The 20,594-nt window shown below is 42.2% G+C and overlaps 2 protein-coding genes across 2 annotated transcripts; one reads left to right on the plus strand and one right to left on the minus strand.

Annotated features, from left to right (window-relative positions):
• Positions 1-307: 307 nt before the first annotated feature.
• Positions 308-6,313, minus strand: LOC122011862 (E3 ubiquitin protein ligase RIE1-like). Its single transcript, XM_042568273.1, has 4 exons — positions 5,720-6,313; positions 3,778-3,897; positions 2,231-2,525; positions 308-555 (listed from the first exon to the last, which is right to left on the minus strand). Exons 1-4 carry the CDS (start codon positions 6,232-6,234, stop codon positions 403-405), a joined length of 1,083 nt encoding a protein of 360 aa, XP_042424207.1. The 5' UTR covers positions 6,235-6,313; the 3' UTR covers positions 308-402.
• An 8,520-nt stretch (positions 6,314-14,833) lies between these two features.
• Positions 14,834-18,088, plus strand: LOC122038194 (mediator of RNA polymerase II transcription subunit 4-like). The gene is made up of 2 exons (XM_042597829.1): positions 14,834-16,164; positions 17,907-18,088. The coding sequence occupies exon 1, from the start codon at positions 14,927-14,929 to the stop codon at positions 16,154-16,156; it is 1,230 nt and encodes a 409-aa protein (XP_042453763.1). The 5' UTR covers positions 14,834-14,926; the 3' UTR covers positions 16,157-16,164; positions 17,907-18,088.
• Positions 18,089-20,594: the final 2,506 nt, after the last annotated feature.

Raw genomic sequence — 20,594 nt, forward strand, 5'->3', positions numbered from 1 at the left:
TAAAAATTAACTCCATAATTTATTTTCATTCACGTAACCTAAACTGCAACTTATCAACTTTTTAGAATGTTTAAGCATCTGGCGGACCTTAGAGGTGGACGCGTTTTCATGGTGAGGTGGATTACCAACATAAACTCGACATTTTCATTAGCGAACAATTTAAAGCATCTGCAGCGGACAAGAAACATTGGAGGACAGCGGGGGTTTTCTTGTAACCTTCACGGGATGCAAAGGGAAATTCAGAACTGATGACAACTAAGAAAAAAATTCCACTATCATATGGTTAAATAAGATTATATATACCTGACCCCAAATAGCTCGGTAAAAATACAGGTTGACCATGATGATTATGAAAGTTCTTTTCTCATTTATCAACAGCAACTGCCCCTTAATAGATGTCCATCATGATCCTCTGAGTATATTGAACTTGCAGAGGGGGCATGTGGCACTAATCTTGAGCCATTTAACAATGCAATCTGAATGGAAGTAATGGTTGCAGGGAAGTGAGTGTAGCTCCACGCCATCTTCGTAATTAGAGAGGCAAATGCAGCATTCCTATGAAAAAAAAAAAGTAAATTCATAAGCAAATAAGTAAACGTTATGATGATTTCAAAGTGATGATAGATTGTGCTCAACAGACGCCAACAAAATTCACCATGCACTTCGGCAAGAGCATGAATCTCGCACTAACAAAACTAACTAGCATACATAATTTTCTCCCAAGTGAACAAGTGTGGGGATAATTTTTTGTCCCGATCTCTACAATTGACTTCCAAGCACCAACTCATTCTGTTTGTTCTCAAAATCATGGCAAAGAACCTTGCACGTGAGTGTAAACTTGACTTGGTTCTTCTAAATCTTCTGCAGCGACTGTAAGGCAATTCTTAATGAAACATAGCTCTTGTCACCGGATGAGTTTGAACAGAAGTGAAGTGAGAAAACATAGGAAACAAACTAAATAAAGAACGCCTAGCCATTTCTCTAATGCTACTTAAAGCCGTCATGGCCAAGTTGCTATGCCTCCAACATTTAGTTAGCAAGCTACAATGGCGGAGGAAAACTTGTCAAATCGAAAACCAACACATTTTTTTTAAGCTAATCCGCCTCCTGAGATGCCTAAAATGGAATTGATGATCCACCAGAAGGGTGTTTGAATGGCAAGCAATGACTACACAAATGCCCTACACTCTGAAATGGACAGAAGTGCAAAGAAGGTGCATCTGAAATACCAACTCTTTTGCAAAATAGTGGTGGTGAAATGCAAACAATCACCGTTATATTGGGGAATCCTTGTTTTTTTTCCTTTTTCCAAACTTGTTTCTAAAAACTGCAGATATTTGTAGATCAAAACAAGTGTCGCTAGGCAAACTCAAAAACACTGCATTGGTTGCAATTTATGCCTCTCCTTTCTTGGGAATGCATTGGAAAACCTCTTTTCATTTACCGGCTTAGCAGTCATATGCTACGGCAAAAGAATTCCACTTGACCAATTTTAATGCTCTCAAATGGTTCATCCCAATTCCCAATACACCCCAAAGTTATCTTTGTTCCCTTATAATGCAAAGCATTGCTCTACTCAACCACAATGAAAGCAACAGAAATCCCTTCAAGATTGGTTGCTTCTATGATATATCACGTACACCTTATGGTGAACCTTCAGCGGATTATTGTGAAATGGTTAAATACTTTCTAATTAGTTAATCATGATCAACCTCCACTCTTTGTTCACTCAAAGAGGCTCTTCAAAAAAAAAGCCAAATCTGTTGCAGGGGCAACTCGAAGTTGATTGATTGGTTAGACCAGGATCGATATGGAACAAAAGAATATGAAACTTTGCACAAGACACTTCACCTTTGGACCCTCAATGAGCACGCCAACCACATAATCATGGAGGCTACTAACTAATATCTTATAGTTTCCTTATCCTTTTTCTCCTATGTACACTCCTGCAACATTTTACTCCTAATAAAGACAGTAGCGTAGTGGTCTTCTATCCACAAAAGAAACTGAAATTTTAAAATTTGCTGGTCGAGGAATCAAGCCATCAAAATATATTCACATCAAAATCAGTTGAACACCTATAGATCTAAATCTTTGATAATATCAACCATGAAAACAAGGTCAGTGGAAACTAAGCATAAACAGTATAACAGGAAAAAAAAACAAGCAGAGGCACAAAGCAAAGGGAGTAATAGAAGATAGATGAAAAGGTCTGAGTGATCAGATATACCGAATCTTCTGGAGGGAGGCAAAGATCCATCAGGGAAGAATCCTCCTCTGCTATTGTGATGGAAATTTCATTTTCATTTTCTTGGCCAAGTTTGTGTAGTTGATTGTTCTGACAGTAACGGAACCTGGGAAGGTTGCTGAGGTTGGTATCAGAAGCACCTTCTTGGCCCACAATAGCATGAAAGAAAGCTATAAGGCACGGCAGGCAACAGCAGAGGGCTATCCCAACTGCACAAGCCAACATGACACAAAATACTGCAAAGAACATGTCAAATGCTAGAAACACCACGGTCAACCTGAATGCCATTTCAAGTCAAATATTAGTAGTTCGTAATCCAACCATTAAAAATCAAGTACCCATTTAAGATTAAATGTTTAGCAGGAACTAGCAATGGTGCAACCTAATTTGCATCTTCAGAAAAGAGGCTATGGCTTAAAATTTGACCAGGAAGATGATAAACAGGACAAATTTTATGCATATCCATGAATCAACCAAACATTCATATCTGCATATGCTTTGAAGAACATCCATTGATATAAAGCCATCATTTTTTTTATCATTTAAGCCTAATGGATACACATATACCAAAAAAGATGTTTACATACATTTATCCATCTGTTCATCCTCTTCCAGTTTGCTTTGAATTTGCAACGGAAATATTAAAATTACATTTTAAGAAGCATGTGCACCTTAGACTCCAAGAAATTGACCTCAAGAAATGTAACAGTACAATGGCAGTAGTATTTTAAATTATGCACTGCTTATGAGGCTAGGATTTTTATGGTAGATGTGTGACAACAATCCATCTCTAGTTCAGGTTCCTTTCTAGTGGCATAGCCAGATAACTTTGAATTTGCAAAATAACAAATATGGTCCCAGATAAAAAAAATTGCAATGGTATGCAGGCAAAGCGTTACACAATAGGCGCTGTGGCAACAACATGGTAAAACGTAGCTTCTTGGGCTCTACATCACTTGTGTGGAGCTCATATCCAATTTGTGCAATATATGAATACACAAGAATACTGAGAATTTAAGTGGAGTTATTGTATTACTCCAAGAGTTTATATGATTTTGGTTGGTATCACTACCTGAACTTGAAACTCAAGGATTATGCTTTGGAAACAACATTGGAGTAAGGCTAAATTATCATCTTGATGTGATTTATGGAATCATTTCCGAAGATAAGAAAAGAGCAACTCCCTTACTACCTTTCCTACCAAACATCATATTAACTTGTGTTTCATAACCAAATTCCATCTAAATAATCTCATTGGCCCCATATTTATTGCATCCCTGGGATTCTTTATCTGGCAGCAACAAAGAGAAAATATCTTCAAGGTGTAATCTAATAACCTACGTTCTAAATTACTTTTTACTGAAAAATTAGTTACGAGCAAGTAGGAACTCAATAAAATATGTGGCTAAAACCATTGGGCCTAAAATAGAAAACACAATCCGGAGAAAGTGGCTCTAATAACCATTCAAACAAAAACAATGCCAAGTCAGCAACATAAAAGGTAAATGACTCTAGAAAGATATTTTTACCAATAGAGACGAGGTGCATCTTGTAGAAGAGCCTGGCCACCAACAACTATCCAATAGAAACCAAGCATCCACCAGAACAATGACATTATTGCATTAAGGGACTCCAATTTCTTAACAGCCCTGTTAAGACAATGTTTAACTAACAGAGAGACAACTGAACATCCATTTGAATGTGTGTTATATTGAAGTTCATGTCATCTGGAAGAAAAATATTTAAGCATAAACAAGATGGATGAAAACAAAAAGGACATAAAAAAATAGAAAGCATATAGCAACATGAATCAGAAAAACAATCTTCCATCTTTTAGTGCACATCCTTTATCATATTTAGTTTATGGAACCATCATTTAAGTTATCATAATCCCCTCACTATACAGAAAATGCAAATGGGTAGATAGTTTAAAACAGCTTCTATATCACAAATGGTCTAAAAGATACTACAGGTTTATTGAGACAAGGTTATAGATGTTGTTTTTGAAAAATGTAATACACATGGAAAAAACTGAGTCAGAAGTTCACAGAAATAGAGGATAGAAACATAAAATGAGATATTTGCAGTAGGTAATAAATTCAAATCATTTGAAATTTACATGATCGAATGATTTCAATGGTCAAACATAGATGGCAATTATATTGCACCTGATAGTGAAATTTCTCTACTAAATAGAGATGTGGGGTTTGGTGTTTGATAATCAATTTATGATCTTCATTCTTCTTCAACATAAAGTCGAGAGTTAGAAGTAATTAAAGGAGGGCAAACTGAAGACCCAACTAGAGTGCAGTTTTGATGTCAGAACATAGATTCACCTTATAAGCAAGCTATACTTCAAATGGTACCTATTAGGAAAACTACAGATGCTAAACAATTGAGCATCAGGTTCTTAGGTAAGAACTTTTAGGGAGAGTTTTTCTGGTTTTTTCATGAGGATAATAAGGTGGGCCAACTACCTACCTGCATACTCCAACAAGGCTGTGAAAGTAATTCTTGAACCATACTAGTTTTCCAAAGAATTACACTCAACAATTAGAGCTGATTCACATTATGATTTTGATACAGGCCTAGATGGGAGTTTCTTATATCATAGTGTTAGTTTCAGTGTCTGTTTAAAGTTTTTTGTTTTATCTTGTTTGGCTTCATGACTTATTTGCTACTGTTTTTGCAATGAATTAGTCATTGGGTAAAATATATTACTAAGTTTTTCCAACTAGTTCTGAATTTTTATCTTCAACAACAGCATAGGTTTTCAGTGAAACAAATAGTTTCAGTTGTATTTAATAATAACTTTCTGGTTTAGTGCAGACCCATATTTACAGTTTGCAGAACACTTTGAATTTTGTTTCACTTGATGCATATAATAAAACAGATAATACATAGCAGGAACATGATGTTTGTCATAGACAAAGGCCCAAAGAAAAGAAAAATGCTGACCCGCAAGACTAATGAGTATTATTACAGCAAGATGCTCCGACATGTGTAAAACTGAAAAATACAGGTGACTAGCATTCAATTTAACGCAGCAAGCCCATGGATGGAGAGGAGCATCCAAGCTCATGCCACCTCAAGAACACTATTAGATTTGGTTCCACTACTTTGTCAGCTCTGGATTAGTTTAATCTACTTTTTTTTTTGTCTTTTGAATCTTCTTTCCATAACATATTTGACTGTATAGAAACCCCAATTAAGAAAATCCAAAAACAAAAGAGTAAGGAAGGCCGAAGCTATTTTGTGATATCAAAAAAATATTTTAAGTACGAACAAGCATGCATATGTATAAGTAGAGGTCCATGTGCAGCTTCATATAACTCGTATGATCTAAACCGAAAATTAATCTAAATTCAAAAAACAATTTTGAGGTTACAGGAATAAAAAAAAAAAAGACAAAAATGTAAGAATGACTCAAAGCGTCAAGAAAAATGGATAAACTTGGAAATGCAAACAAACCTGCTCTCCTCCTGATCCGCTTCGAACTCCTCCTCCTCCTCCTCCTCCATCAACGCGACCCATCGGCTCCTTCTCTCCCTCATCCGCAGTCTCCTACTATACTCGCAACAAACAAATCCCACATGAAGCAAGCATTGCACTGCGTAACCTAACACCCAAGCCCTAATCGGCGTCTCAGGCCTCTCCCTCGACGCCCAGAGCAGAACCGCCGCGGAGACCAACACGAACAAGGAGTTCCATGCCACATCGAGAACGACAACTGGCTTGGAGTAACCCCAGTTGTAGGGTGGATCCGCTATCTGGCGGGCGTCCGTATCCGGCGTTGCATCAGACAGCATTGGCGGGGCCACAAACCGCCCAGCGGTCGCGCGCACGAGGAAGCTAGGAAAATTCCAGCTGACCCTGCCGCCACCGCGAGGTCGGCGCTGGAGGTGTAAGGAGGAGGTTGACCTGAAGATGACTCCGCCATTAGCGCCGCCGCCTCCTCCCCGGCCGCGCCAGAAGAAATCTTCCATCGGGGATCGTGGAGGGAAGGAGGGGCGCTTCCGGCTGCTTTCGACGCGATGGGATTTAAATTTAGTAAAGAAAGGAGTCGAAAACGGTGGTTGGGAGGGCGTTTCGTTTCACTCCCAAAATGTAGCATATTTTAAGGGTATGTTTTTAAAACAATCCTCAACATTTTTAGATTTTTTAAAATAACCTCAATTTATTTATTTGTTCATAGAAGGATATTTAAAAATAATTTGGATATTAATTAAATTTTAGAGATATTTTTTTAAAAAAAAGTTAGTAAGCATTGAGAAAATTGAAAATTATTGTAATAGGAAGAGGCACATAAAGGGCATTTTAATATTAATCAAACTTCATGGATATTTAAAAAAAATTAAACAAGGTTTGGAGTTTCCGTTATTCTATCTTTTCAAAATGTAAAAACTTTAAATATTTTTAAAATTTTATCATTTTGTCAACTATTGATATAATTAATTTACTTGCTAAAAAAAGTAATATTGCACATGTAGCATAGTATGAACCGGTGTGGTCCGCCGCTGACTTGGGGCATCAGAGTTTGACTTCGCCGCCGGTGTCGAGGCAACTGCAGGCGGCAGCAAAATGGTGAACCGTCGCCGCCAAGTGCTCCTACTCACAATAACAGAACAGAGGTGCGGGTGAGTTGGCCATGTGGCCAACTCAATGCTTCCGAGACCCACGCGAGGCAGCAACGATAATGTTTAATCCGACACGTTAAATTAGAAGACGGTTAGTCAACTGTTGTCGGTGTTATCGTGGGAGTTTTCAACTGTGGGTTAGCAAGTTCTTCCTTCTTTTCAGCTACTCCAGACTATGATCATAATTTTACTCGATGACTGCATTAGTAGAATTGTGTTATTAGATTACCGATTCTTGTATTAATCCATTGATATATAATCATGTACGTTGTTCAATTGCCCCCGAGGTTAGAGACTTCAACCATTAATTAGACATCTAAAATTTGAATCACAGTAGAAAACTCTAAGGCAAGCATGTTGTTGTTGTTGTGACTCTTAGCAATTTAAATGAAATGTAATTTATAGGAAGGAATATCAACACTGAATCAACTATCTCCTTGTCATTTGATTTCAATAGTTGGCAAAGTTGATCCACCTTGAAACCACTGAACATTTTTTGAAATGAAATATCCTTGCGAAGGACTGAATAAGCTGATGATGGATCACTTCATCTGCTGGTAATTCCATTTGTGCCTCCTCCCTTAAAGATGGGACTCCTTTATCTGGTATTCCAAGGAACAATAAGCCTCAAATAGTTCAAATCGGGATCAATATTGAACGTTAAGCCATGTGAAGTGATGACTGAAGATATCTGAACACCAATGGCACCAATTTTTCTATCACCAACCTGCACCCCAGTCTGACCTGCTTTCCCAGGATGTGCAACAACCAATGTTCTAAATGACGGTTGAGGTGGCTGATTAGGCGGGAGGCAGATCTCAACCGCACCATATTTGTGAAAGGCGGCAGTGAAAGGCGGGATGTTCTACCATTACTGACTCAAGTCCTTCAACGTAGTTCCTCGCCCCAAATCCAATTGTTCTCAGAGGAATAATAGGATGAAGGACAACATGCCTTGGTCCGTGGAATGTGATATCACCCCTTCTTTGTGTATATGAAGTTCAGCTCCAATGGCTTTGAGTTCAGATTCAGGCACTAATAAATTGTGATCCGTTCACATCTTTCCGAGTGTGTAGGTTGGTGGGTGTCGAAGGGATAAAAGATGGTATCCTGAATATTTCCAGCTTTTCTTTCACAACAATTAAAGCTTTTCTTGGAGCTTAATTGCACTAAAATAGTTCACAATTCCAAATTTGTAGACCTTGAAGGACCGATGTAGGTTCTTTTGATGCAACCTTAGTCAAGCACAGAACTACTGCAGCTTTAGTTTTATAGTGGAAGAAAACAAACTGAAACAACAGTTGAAAGCATTAGTCGTAAATGGAGTCACACAGCAAGGAACAAAGATTTTTGGTTCAGTCACAAATTTAGTTCTCAATGGTCTAGTTAAGAGAACAAATAAATACAACAACCACCGAGTCTTATCCCACTAGATAAAATCGATTATATGAATTTTTTTATCTTATTGAACTTTATTCTTTACTATATCATCATATATATTTAAATAAATTTTATCTTATTTTATTATTACTATCTAAATTTTATTTTTATCTTTCTCTTCAATGAAAAGGTATATATTATCGGTAGAATTAAGGATGATAATGGAGTCTCGTGTGTTTTTATGTAATGGCTGACACTAAAGACACTGGTTTGGCCATCACTACTCAGTATTCACATAACATTTGCAACTTTATCAAGCCCCGTTAAATCAACGTCTGTGATTTCCTTTTGTAATGAAAGATGAGATTGGTTGCCAATGCAACATTACTTGGAACATTGGAGACAGTGTTCAGAGAAGAGGCTGGCATTGAAGTCAAATTTACTCTAAAAACTAAAATTTTCAAGTTTCACTATCTACAATATGAGAACGAACTGACCACAATTGACAAAAATTGACAAAGATTCAAGTAGATAAACGGATAGTGCAAATAGTTAGTCGGCCCATGTAGTATATTTCGTAATAAATAATACTGAGCCGGATTTTCTTTTTGTACCATTTTGTATAAAATCGTAGGCATAAATATGCCAACTGCATTGACTCGATTGTTAAAACAAATTCTCTCCATCAAAATTGGTTTTTTTATCGAAACAGTACATTCTTCAACAGCAAATATAATAAACAATTGACACTCATAATGTTTGATAATGTCTATCAAAAGGAACACAATCATCGTATTAAGCGATGACATTAAATTTCAGAGTCGGATTGACGATTATAAATCCCTTGGCCCGAAGACCGTCGAGCGGCAATGTTAAATCCCAGAGTCGGACCGGCGACTATAAACCCCCTGGCCCAAAGACCGTCAAGCGACGACATTAAATCTCAGAGTCGGACCGGCGACTATAAATCCCCCGGCCCGAAGACCGTCAAGCGGCGACGTTAAATCCCAGAGTCGGACCGACGACTATAAACCCCCTGACCCGAAGACCCTCGAGCGGCGACGTTAAATCCCAGAGTCAGATCGGCGACTATAAACCCGCCGGCCCGAAGACCGTCACGGCGACGTTAAATCTTAGAGTCGGACCGACGACTATAAACCCCCTGCCTGAAGACCGTCGAGCGGCGACGTTAAATCTCAGAGTCAGACCGGCGACTATAAATCCCCCGGCCCGAAGACCGTCGAGCGGCGACGTTAAATCTCAGAGTCGGACCGGCGACTATAAATCCCCCGGCCCGAAGACCGTCGAGCGGCAACGTTAAATCTCAGAGTCGGACCAGCGACTATAAACCCCCGGCTCCGAAGACTGCTAAATGTCGCTCAGAAAGAATGTGTTCGAAGAAGTAACATTAACAGAATCGGAATTTTATATTGACTCGTCGTATAAAAATACACAAACAAGTGGGCTAAAAGTCAGATAAAAGCGGATAATATTAACTCGCGGAACGGCGAGCATACAAATGAAACTTCAAAATATAAAGACAAAGACCAACTAAAGACGCTCCTCACTCCAGGATATCAAAGATAGGCTCGGGGATGGTTTCCAGTAGTCCGGCCAGGTCTTTGGGGGGGGGATAGATGTCGTCTCCGGGAGATGACCCTTAGCTTTCAGATAAACAGTTGTAGCCCGGATGACTTCCTCAAAGGCCAGGACTAGCCGATCGCTAAACTTCTCGCCAAATTCGTCCGAGCGGAAATAGTTCTGCTTCATTACTGCGAAGCGGCCTGATTTGCCGTCTTGGTACTCCTTAAGTGCAGCTCGGGCAGCTTCAAGAGCGTCTTGGAGATCCTTCTTATCTCCTTGAAGTTTAGCTTCAGCAGCCGATCGGTTTTCTCGCTCAGTGGATAACAGGCTTGCCAATTCTTGGACGCGTTGTTCTAGCGCTCGGGCCTGCACATTCTTCGCCTCTAAGTCAGTAACGACCCTATTTTTCTTATTGGTCGCCAGCTTAATCTCCTGGTTGTGAGACTTAACCTAGGCTTCAAGCCCAGCTACCCTGGTCTCCAGGCCAGAAGACTTGTGCCACTCGGTCGCCAGCAGTTTCTCCATTTTGTTCAGCTCGGTCTGAAGCGTGGCGTATGAAGGCTCCTAAGCCGGGGTCCCTCCAGAAATTTGAAGTTTCTTCAACTCTTCCTCCAGCGCAGCCAGGCGGTTGTTGACCGCGATGTTCTCCACCCAATTCTGCGCTCAAACGAAATAATATCAAGAACCAAGTTAAATAGCCATGTAGTAGGTTGAAGAGCATACCCCGGTAGCTTGCTGCAAGTGGCTGTCGCCGAGCTGACCGGGAGTCATCAAGGCAACGCAGGCCCTCGCATCCTCCCATATTTTGGCGAGCGGTCCGCGGATAGTGATCTGATGCTCCGGAGCAACTGACCGATCAGCAGCCAGAAGAAATTCTTTTGTGGGGAGATGGAGGATGGCCTTAACCACTCGACGGTCGCTCGGATCCGACTGGGCTGAGCCTGCACGGCCGGATGACTCGTCGAGCGGAGCGGAAATTATACTGGAGAGCCTAAGCCGAAGATGAGCCCAGGGCAGGGAACTGACGAGCTGCGCTTCAAGGGAAGCTACTGGCAGATCAAGCTGGGAGGGAGTTCGGTCCAAAGAGATGGCCTCGACTGAAGCGGGGGCGGGGGTGATTGCTGCAGAGGGGGCGCCGACCTGCTCTGTCACTAGTTCCGCAAATGTAACTGAGTGAGCGTGAAGGTCCGTTTGACACCGTTTGTGTATCACCAGGGGAGAGTTATCGGCCGAATGCCCCGCGTCCTCTGACGCAGGATGTCCAGGAGACGAGATGGCATCGCCGATCGTTTCGGTTGCAGGGAGCTGAACGACCAACTCTCCAACTGCGGGTGGAGCTTCTTCACTTTCACCCTCGTGTGAGCCGACCGGTTCAATGCACAGAACGACCATCTCCTTAGCTGCCGCCGCCTCTACCTCGGCAGCTTTCAACCTCATCCGATCAGTAGCCTTGACACGCCACATGATGTCGGCTGCATAAAAGAAGAATAAATCAGTTAGTCCAAAAGGAAGGAGGGCGAGAAAAACGCTTACCCATGCTGCTCGGAAGCTTGGTGCGAATCGGGCTCAATCCGAATATGTACAACACACCCTCGCAAAGCAGCTTGTGGATGTTGAATCTCTGCCTGGCTAGCAGATTGGCTGCGTGGAGGTAATCTGATTAACTCTTGTATTTACCAAGGTCCAGCGGGCTCGGCATGGTGGTCTGCCATTTAGTTCGGAAAGGTGACCGCTCGGGAAAACGAAGGTAAAAGTAGTTCTCTTTCCAATGTTTGTTCGAGGTCGGCATCTTGTCGAAGAAAACAAGACCGATCCGCGACTAGAAGAGGAAGGTACCCGACTCGGACTGTTTGGGATAGTAGAAATAGTGGAAAGTCTTGGGGACTAAGGGGATGTCGTGCAGCCTAAAGAGGACAACTACCTCGCACAGCAACCTAAAGGAGTTTGGGACGAGTTGGCCGAGCGGGAGGCGGAAGTAGTTGCACACCTCAATAATGAACGGATGAACAGGAAAGCGTAGACCGACTATAAACTGGTCTCGGAAAAGCAAATAGTGTCGATCGGAGGGTCATGTGGCTGATCGGATGGGGTAGCTAGTATTAGTTCATGGTCGAAAGGAAGTTCAAAGGTTCGGACGAGGCTTAGCGCGTCCCTCTCGTCGAACCGGCTCTCCGTGGTGGTATACTAGAGGCCAGGAGCGAGGTCGGACTGGCGAGAAGAACTGGCCATTACCAGGATAAGGGCCGAAGCAAAAGAAGGCAAGGGTTGACGAGAAGAATGGCCGGAACAGTGTCAAAAGGGGCACGAATACGGCGAGAGTGGAAAGAAAAACGCAAAAGAACTGAAAGGAGAAGGACAAAGGGGCCTTACAGAAAATATGACCGAAGGAGAAGGCGAGGGATCGCCGGAACGCAGAGAAACAAGTTCGCCGGAACACTGAACGAGATGGAACAGAAGCCTTCGGATGCGCACACGCGATAATGCGAAGCGGCTGTGAAAGAAAAGATGTCCTTATAAACGTTGGGCTCGATCGACCGGAGCCGTCCGATCCTGGTCACGAGATCCGAGGAGTAGATCTGACCGTTGAATTCGAAAGGTCAAAGGTCCCATCAGCCTTGACAGCTCGAGCGAGTGGTGACGGCTACGCGGCCACGTGGCGCCCTCTCATGGGTCGCATTTAATGAGCACCATTATGTGGGCGTGGTTGCGTGCTCAACCTTAATGACAGTGATTTGCACGAATCCCGAGGAGTTTCTAGGGATACCAGTGTTGACCACTACCGGAGCGGCGGGACAACCGCTGGCAAACAAAACTTTCCAAGTGCCAACCGGTGCCGCGCCGATCGACATCACCTACTTACGTAATCCCCGATCGGATGGACACTAACATCTGTAGCCGAGTGGCAGGCGCGCTACCAAGCCAACGGTTCAGTCAGTCGGACTTGCCGCCTCCTTCGACTAGACTTGAAGAGAAGACATGTGATCCGGTGGTAAGGATCGGGGGCCCACAGAGGAAGGGGTCAACGACACAGGAGAGTCAAAGTTCCGGCTGAGTGGGGAGGAAGTCTCCTGGCCAACCGGCCTGAGTACATCCCGGGCCGGCGCGAAGACAGTTCGACCTCAGGTCAAGCTTCCGACGCTCACAAGCTCCCTTATAGAGGAACCGCTGTGCCGAGTGGCCAAGCTGCTCGGTCGAACTGCATAACAACTAGCTGGTGCCCCGTCCGAGTATGTGACCGAGCGGCCGTCTCGCCCGGTCCGAGGTGCATATGTACCCGAGCGCCCTAGAGCCCGAGCGACCAGCCCATTCGGCCCAATTAGAGACAAAGGGCTTAGAAGAGGACAAAAGGGGCAGCTAGTGATAACATTCTCGAGACACCTGCCGCCGACAAATAGCATGGTCGGCGACCGAGCCGTACCAAGGATCGTACGGAGGAAGTTTCCGCTGCCGTGGCAGAGATATGCTCGGACAATTGCGGTATGGCGTCAGACATGCTTTTCTGACACAACCATTCTGAGGTATTCTTTGAGGGACGTGCACACCTCGGGAAGCGTGCACGCGCCTCTCCGGGGTCCTATATAAAGACCCCCAGACTTCGATGGAGGGATGATCTTTCTCCTCATCTACTGTAGCCACAGTCTCTCTATTCTGCCTCTGTTTCTTCTCGCCATTGTCTGATTTGAGCGTCGGAGGGTCGTCGCCGGGAACCCCTTCCCGGCCTGGCTTTGTTGCAGGTTCATCGGAAGCTTACGTCACTGCGGAGATCACCCAGGAGCAACAGAGAACACCACGTCCTCAACTTTCATTGACTCAGCGCACGGACATGATCAATAACCATACTAGTGTAGGTAGGATAACCTAGTTCTACAACCAGACACACCAATGCCCATAGAAACCATTGAACCTAGGGCAAGTTAGCATAGCTAAACTATGCATTGAAAGACCGGATGTTTTAGAGGGAAGCGAGCATTCGAGGATGCGGACGAGCTAATCGTGATCGGATGCTGGAGTTTAGTGTTTTCCGGCGGCGAGGAAGCACAGTGATGGCTAGGGATGACAATTTTCTCCGCGGGTTTGGGGCCCCGCGGGGAAAACCCGAAATGGGGATGGGGATCCCCGATTTTTCGGAGATGGGGCGGGTTTGGGGTGGGTATGGGAATACTATCCCCATCCCCGAACCCGCCCCGAATATTATTATTATTAATATTAATAAATATTAATATGATTTTTTTAAAAAATATTAATAATAGTGCTAATATTAATATTAAAATTTTTGAAAATATTATTAATAATAATATTATTGATATTGATATTAATATTAATATTATCATTAATAATTATTATTAAATAATAATAATAATAATATAAATTAATTTAGAAATGGGGCGGGAATGGGGAATCTCTGAACCCGAAAAAATGAAAACGGGACGGAGATGGGAATGACAAATCTGGTCCTGTCCCGTCCCGTTGCCATCCCTAGTGATGGCAGCTAGCAGGCGGCGATGGTGGGAAGCCGAACAAAAGAAGCAGGACATGATTAGATAAATAATAATAATAAATAATAGAAAAAAAAAAAAGTTGGTATCTAACGAAAAAGGATAAGCGGAGCGAGCAATCATTCGGGTCGGATCTGGTAGGTACCAAAAATTATCTGATGTAAATTCTTTATATCAGGAAAAATAGATACTAAATTTCCGATTTTAGAAAAAAAATCTTGAATAATGATATTACAAATATAAAATCATATAATTCATTTATTTATTTTTATTTTTTTAAGCTGCGTAGTTGAGATTTGAATCGGAGTCACATTTGCCGGTGCACCATCTCCTGGGTTAGTTTTCTTCTTTTATTGTCCACCATCGAAAAAGTCTTCAGCAGCGTCTAATTTGTTTTAAATTTTACAAATTATATATATAATTGTTAAATTTTTAAAATTATAAATATTTAAATGTATAAAATTAAAATACAATATATGACTAGATTAGCGTTAGATTAAGATAGGTGGTCTCGTTCATGAGGTGATCTGTGGTATGTTTGTTCGCTTCTCAGCGATTCTCCAACGATCAAGGGACGCGAGATGATGCAAAGCCACGCGACACCGATCCCGCCCTCTCCGGCAAGGCTCGGCCTCACCGCCACCGCTCACTCGCCCTCTCTTCCCCCCAATCCGAATCCGAGCGCTAACCCTAACCCTAAACCCACTTTGCCATCTTCTTCCTCCTCCACCGCCGGCCAGAACTCCGCCCCTGCTATCTCTTCTGCCCTCCTCTCCCTCCTCCCCCCTCTTCCCCGCGCCCAGTCCATCCTCCCCCAGCTGGCCGCCCTCGCCTCCAAGCTCTTCGATCTATCCCCCAATCGCTCCGTCTGGCTCGCCGCCTACCGCGGTAACCTCCCGAACTTTTCCAACGAGCTCAAGTCGTCTGCCACCGTTCCCCTACCAGCCTCCACCAAGGACCTGCTCGCCCACTTCGCATCCCTCCAGGACCAACTCTCCGACGCCATCGCCGAGCTCCAGAAGATACTCGATCTGCAGGACACCCGCGCTAAGGTCGCCCGCGAGGTAGTCTCCAAAGATTCGGCCCTTCTCGCCTTCACTAAGAAAATACGAGAGGCTGAACAAGTTCTGGACCAGCTCGTCGACGACTACGCTGACTATCGCAGTGATCCCAAGCGCCCTAGATACGACGGCAATTCTTGTTATACATCATCCTCGTTGGACTTGGAAGATATTTTGTCTTACGCCCATCGTATTAGCTACACTACCTTCGCCCCACCGGAGCATGGGGCAGGGCTTGCCCCGCTCCGTGGTGCGCTGCCACCTGCGCCTCAGGAGAACGAGATGCGAGCGTCGCAGTTATATCACTTTGCTGACCTCGATATCGGGCTGCCGAAGAAAGCTGCGCCAGAGGCGAAGGAAAGGGCTGCGGACGGTGTGCCAGAGATTTCATTGCAGCCTACTCCGCCCAGGGAGGATGTGCCAGTGGCGATTCTGCCGCCATTGCTTCCTATTGCAGTGCCTCCAGGTTGGAGGAAGGGAATGCCTGTGGAGTTACCTACGGAGCTCCCCCCTGTTCCTCCTGGATGGAAACCAGGGGATCCAGTTACGTTGCCATTAGATGGAGTTGTGGTAGGTAATAAAGGAGATGAGCCGCAATTGGGTGGTGTTCCTGGTGTATTAGTCGGGCAACCAAAGGCGCCAGAGGCCATTCAGGTCAAGTATGTGCAGCTTGATATAAATCCAGAACAGGATGATTATAGTAGTGATTATAGCAGTGAGGTGGGGAGCTCAGAGGAGGATGAAGACTGAAGTTTGGGGTAAATTTCGTTTTTTTTCTTTCTTGTCCTGTTTATATCATTGGAATTTCAGCTCTTTCTGGGTTTGTTTTAAACAACAAATTAATCATGAGTTGCATTATGGAACTTTTCTCAATTTCTTTTAGTCAATGTCAAGTGCCATAATTATTTGTTTCAAACAAAAAAAAATTAAACATGAATGACGCTTGCAAAAGTTATTTAGTATAGTGCGTGGAACTTCTCACTGGTTCTTAGGAATTTTAGCTTCCATCAGTGATTTTGTTAAAACTACAAAATTTTATCAACAATGACATTACAAAAACATTTTTAGCATTTCGTACAATTGGCTTTGCTACTTCTTCAATGTCCATAATCAACAATTTCACTTGTGGATTCTAATCTATATCCTTGAAGGGAACCTCTAGCGTAACGGTAAAGTTGTTGCTTTGTGACGTAAAGGTCATGGGTTCGAATTATGAAAACAGCCTCTTGCAAAAAGCAAGGTAAGACTGCGTACAATGGATTCTTTCCCGGGACCTTGTGTGGTGGGAGCTTTGTGCACCGGGCTGCCCTTTATCCTAATCTATATCCTTGGAGTAAATTATCATTATATATCTTATCAAGTTGCTATTTTAGAAGCCAGTGCTAGCATGAGGCTCTTAATTTACTTTTTTACCATCTAGTGACACTGAGTTCAGAATTAGCCAATGTGAAAACTAAAATACCCTGCCAGAAGATAATTTGCTCCATGATGAACCAAGCTTGATTTGATTTCAAGTTTTCTTTCCTGAATTTCTATGTTCAGATTTGTTAAAGTTTGATTGTTTTAGAAGCTTTCTTTATCCTTGCCCTTATCTGCGCATTTGAAACTGATAGCACCAGTGGATTTTTGAAACTTACAAGCATCAGTGAAATGGTTTAATTTTGTTAGAAGTGTTCTACCAATAGGGTTTAATCAGAATAGTAATACAGGCAACTAAATCATTCTTATGCTTATTGTTGTCTTTATTTTTGACTAGTTTTTTGGAGTTTCTAAATGTGATCTTCTTTTTATGAACATTGCTCCTTGCAAAGTCATAATACTGAATTATCAGAATAAAAAAAAAAGAAGAGAAGAACTCTGAACATTCTAATATGAAGCTTTATATTTGAGAATTATTGCTCCTTTATTTCTTTAATTTCCGAGTTAAGCTACCAGTCTAGCATTGACTTGTATAAATAATTAGTTATGGATCCATTAAAGTTGTCTGGTTAGAAACACAACATTGGAAAAAAGTGACAATGTTGCAAACAGGCTGACAAATGTTTATCATATGGTTCTACTGCGAGCCAGACTAGAACTAAATTGTTCTAATGCTTTAAATGTTTGGATGCAAAGATTTGCTTGATCATCTTGGTCAGCTTCTCTTCCTTGGTCTTTGTTTCACAATACAAACTTAATCAGATATATCGTTAATGCTATCCATTTGCCAAGTTAAAGAATGATGCTCTGGAAGTCTATGAAATAGTGTAACAAAATTGCCTTTGTCTGATTGTCTTGAAGTCCAAAGAATCCTATACAGATCAGAATTAGGACGGAATATCCAGTAGGAGTTTCAGTAGATGACATTTGCATAGACATTGGCAGTAGGTTTTTGCTTAATAACTTCCATCCGGTTCTTAATGTTATAATGCTCCCAGAATGTATCTTCTTAGCATCTTTATTAATTGATAGTTTGACATTGTTTTGAAGTTTGTTAATTCATTGCTTTTCTAATGTACAGGAGTCTGTTTTGCTCTCTTATTCCTCTTCAGTTCGGTTGCATATTTGTCTTGTGCTGTTCGACATCATCACATTCAAGTTAATTTTAGACTCGGAAAGAAATAGCTACTGTTCTTTTCTGAAAATTGTTGGATACTTAATATGTGTTATTTAATGCATAATTGCCTTTAGGGAGTTTCATTCTTTGAGTTCTACTTATGATGTCTGTGTACTTTGAATTCGTATGATCTTGAAGTACTTGGGAGAAGGCTGGACATTAGGAGATATTTAGTTCATGCCATTAACAACTGATTCATAAACGTAATATTATTTATCCACTAGAATGATCAAACACATGTTAGCTAGCATTATAATTATGGTAACGAGTTAGAAAATTTCAGCATTCTGGAATTAGACAATTCTCTTTTTTTTGTTTGACTTTGCTAATTGATACGACGAATAAGATAGGGTCCTCAAAGTTGTGGTCGAAGTCAAGAAGGTTAGTTGATGTAATGGTCAAAGTCAAGGAATGGTCAACATTCAGGGATAGCACGGTTGTATGACTCAGCCAAATAGTCTAGCCAATCAAACCATTTGTCCGATCGGATCCTGAGGTTTCCTAGCTTGATGGAATCCCAAGCCGTCTCAGTTCAATTCAGAACTGATTCCTCTTGGTCTAATCAAATATACTAGGCATACAGTTCAACCGGACTCCTTGTCCGAGTGTATGTCGAGTTTCAAGGAGAACGAATCCTCAAGATGGTCAACATTCCTTAGTCTATCCAACTCCGTCCGAAGATTGGACGTTAGAGGGAAATCGGTCGGTCTATCACCAAAGCGTATTAATGGTTCAGCAATCCAACGACATAATAATCCTTTTTGACATTTTGTGTAATCATTGTCAGAGAATCAAGAAAATATTCTTTATACAATTCGTATGGTAGAAGTTTATACCTTATAAAATATAAAAATGGTGGATCTATTTTAGAAAACTTATCAGAATATTAGAATAGTCGGCTTGTTTTTTGGAAATGCATCAATATTTGTGTATAAAGGAAAACTAATACTATATAAGGGGTCTCCTCTTAAAAGTGCAAGTATGCAAGGCTAGGCATTCAAAGTTTACTATTCATTTCTACTATTCGTCGCATTTTATTTCTTTCCCTACCACTCGCCTAACTTGAGCATCGGAGTACTTGCGCCAGAACCCTTCTTAGGTTTGGTTGTTGATGTTTTATTCCATCTACGAAGGATCGTTCGGTGTCATCTTCCTCAAGCTCAAAGTTTTTTACGGTGCACATCAAAGTCACCTAATCAACGCATCATCTTTTCCGATTTGAGATCAGATCACTAATCATGTTATTGGCTAGTGTGTGAATTCATATCTAAAGCATTTTCAAATTCCTCCCGGATGTAAATTGGATTGGCGTAGTTGTGCAAGGATATATGCTACAAATATTTCACATCTTTCATATGCTACAAATTGTTGCTTTATTTGACATTTACGTCATGTGCTTGTGATCATCTTGTTTTGATAATAGTTAAAAAAAAAAATCAATTCTTCTGTACAACAAGCACTCTCTATTGGAGCAACACCGTGGGGCACAGCAAGCACACTCTAGTCACTGCGGGTTCAATATCAGAATGCCATTTCATGTTTTCTCCTTCCTCAAAAGTCCCGGCCGTGTCTGACACTGACGGAAACTCGTACTTGGTTGCCGCTAAAGACACGCTTAGTCGTCGTGGTGTCCTCCGGAAGGAAACCAAATGAGGCAGTGCAATACTGGAACAATGCAAGGCGATTATTTCCTTTGCATTCTTCTTCTCTGTTTCAAATGAGCCGCCCACAAGCTCATCGGCCTCCTGTGAGCTCGTCGGCTGCAGTCAGAGTTCATCCTTCGAATCAGGCGTTTCCTTTCGTTCCTTTTATTCTGGTCAACATGATGATTTTTTTTCTCCCTCAGAAAAAATTTTATGTTTAGGTATGATTAGTCCTCTATTATTAATTTTATGAGCCATCGCAAAGTCACCAGCATATTCACATGGTGGTGCAGTTGGTATTTGTATAGTAGTGCATATGTTGGCGCAGTTAGTATTTGTATAGTAATTGATATGGTATATGTTCGTGGGGTCAGTAAGGTGAGGTGGTTAAGAGTCAAGATCACAGGATGGTCAAAAGTCAAGCCTCCTTGGAGGTCAGAAGTCAAGCTCACGTGGAGGTCAGAAGTCAAGCTCACGTGGAAGTCAGAAGTCAAGCTCACATGGAAGTCAGAAGTCAAGCTCACGTGGAGGTCAGAAGTCAAGTTTACGTGGAGGTCGGAAGTCAGGCTTATGTGGAGATCAGAAGTGCAGCCTCTGTGGCTAGTCAAAAGTCAAGTTTACAGGACCAGGGTCCAAGTCTCAGCTGGTGGGGCGATCCAAGGATAGGAGTTTAAGTCAGACACGGGCTAGTCTTGATAGAGGTCAAAGACAGGGCCCATAGGCCAGGTACAATTAAGGATAAAGCCCATAAACCAAGGGTAAAGGAAAGAAGGTTCTGGGCGTAGAATAAACAGACCAGACATGCAGATCGGGACGTACAAGCCGTGGATAGCAGTAAACAGTAAATAGGTCTGGACATAGGCTGAGCGTGCAGGTCGGGACGTACTAGCCAAGGATAATATCAAACGGAAGCAGGTTGGGAAACAGACCTAATGTGCCGGTCGGGACG

The sequence above is a fragment of the Zingiber officinale genome, chromosome 1A, assembly GCF_018446385.1.
Source record: "Zingiber officinale cultivar Zhangliang chromosome 1A, Zo_v1.1, whole genome shotgun sequence".
Taxonomy (NCBI): domain Eukaryota; kingdom Viridiplantae; phylum Streptophyta; class Magnoliopsida; order Zingiberales; family Zingiberaceae; genus Zingiber; species Zingiber officinale.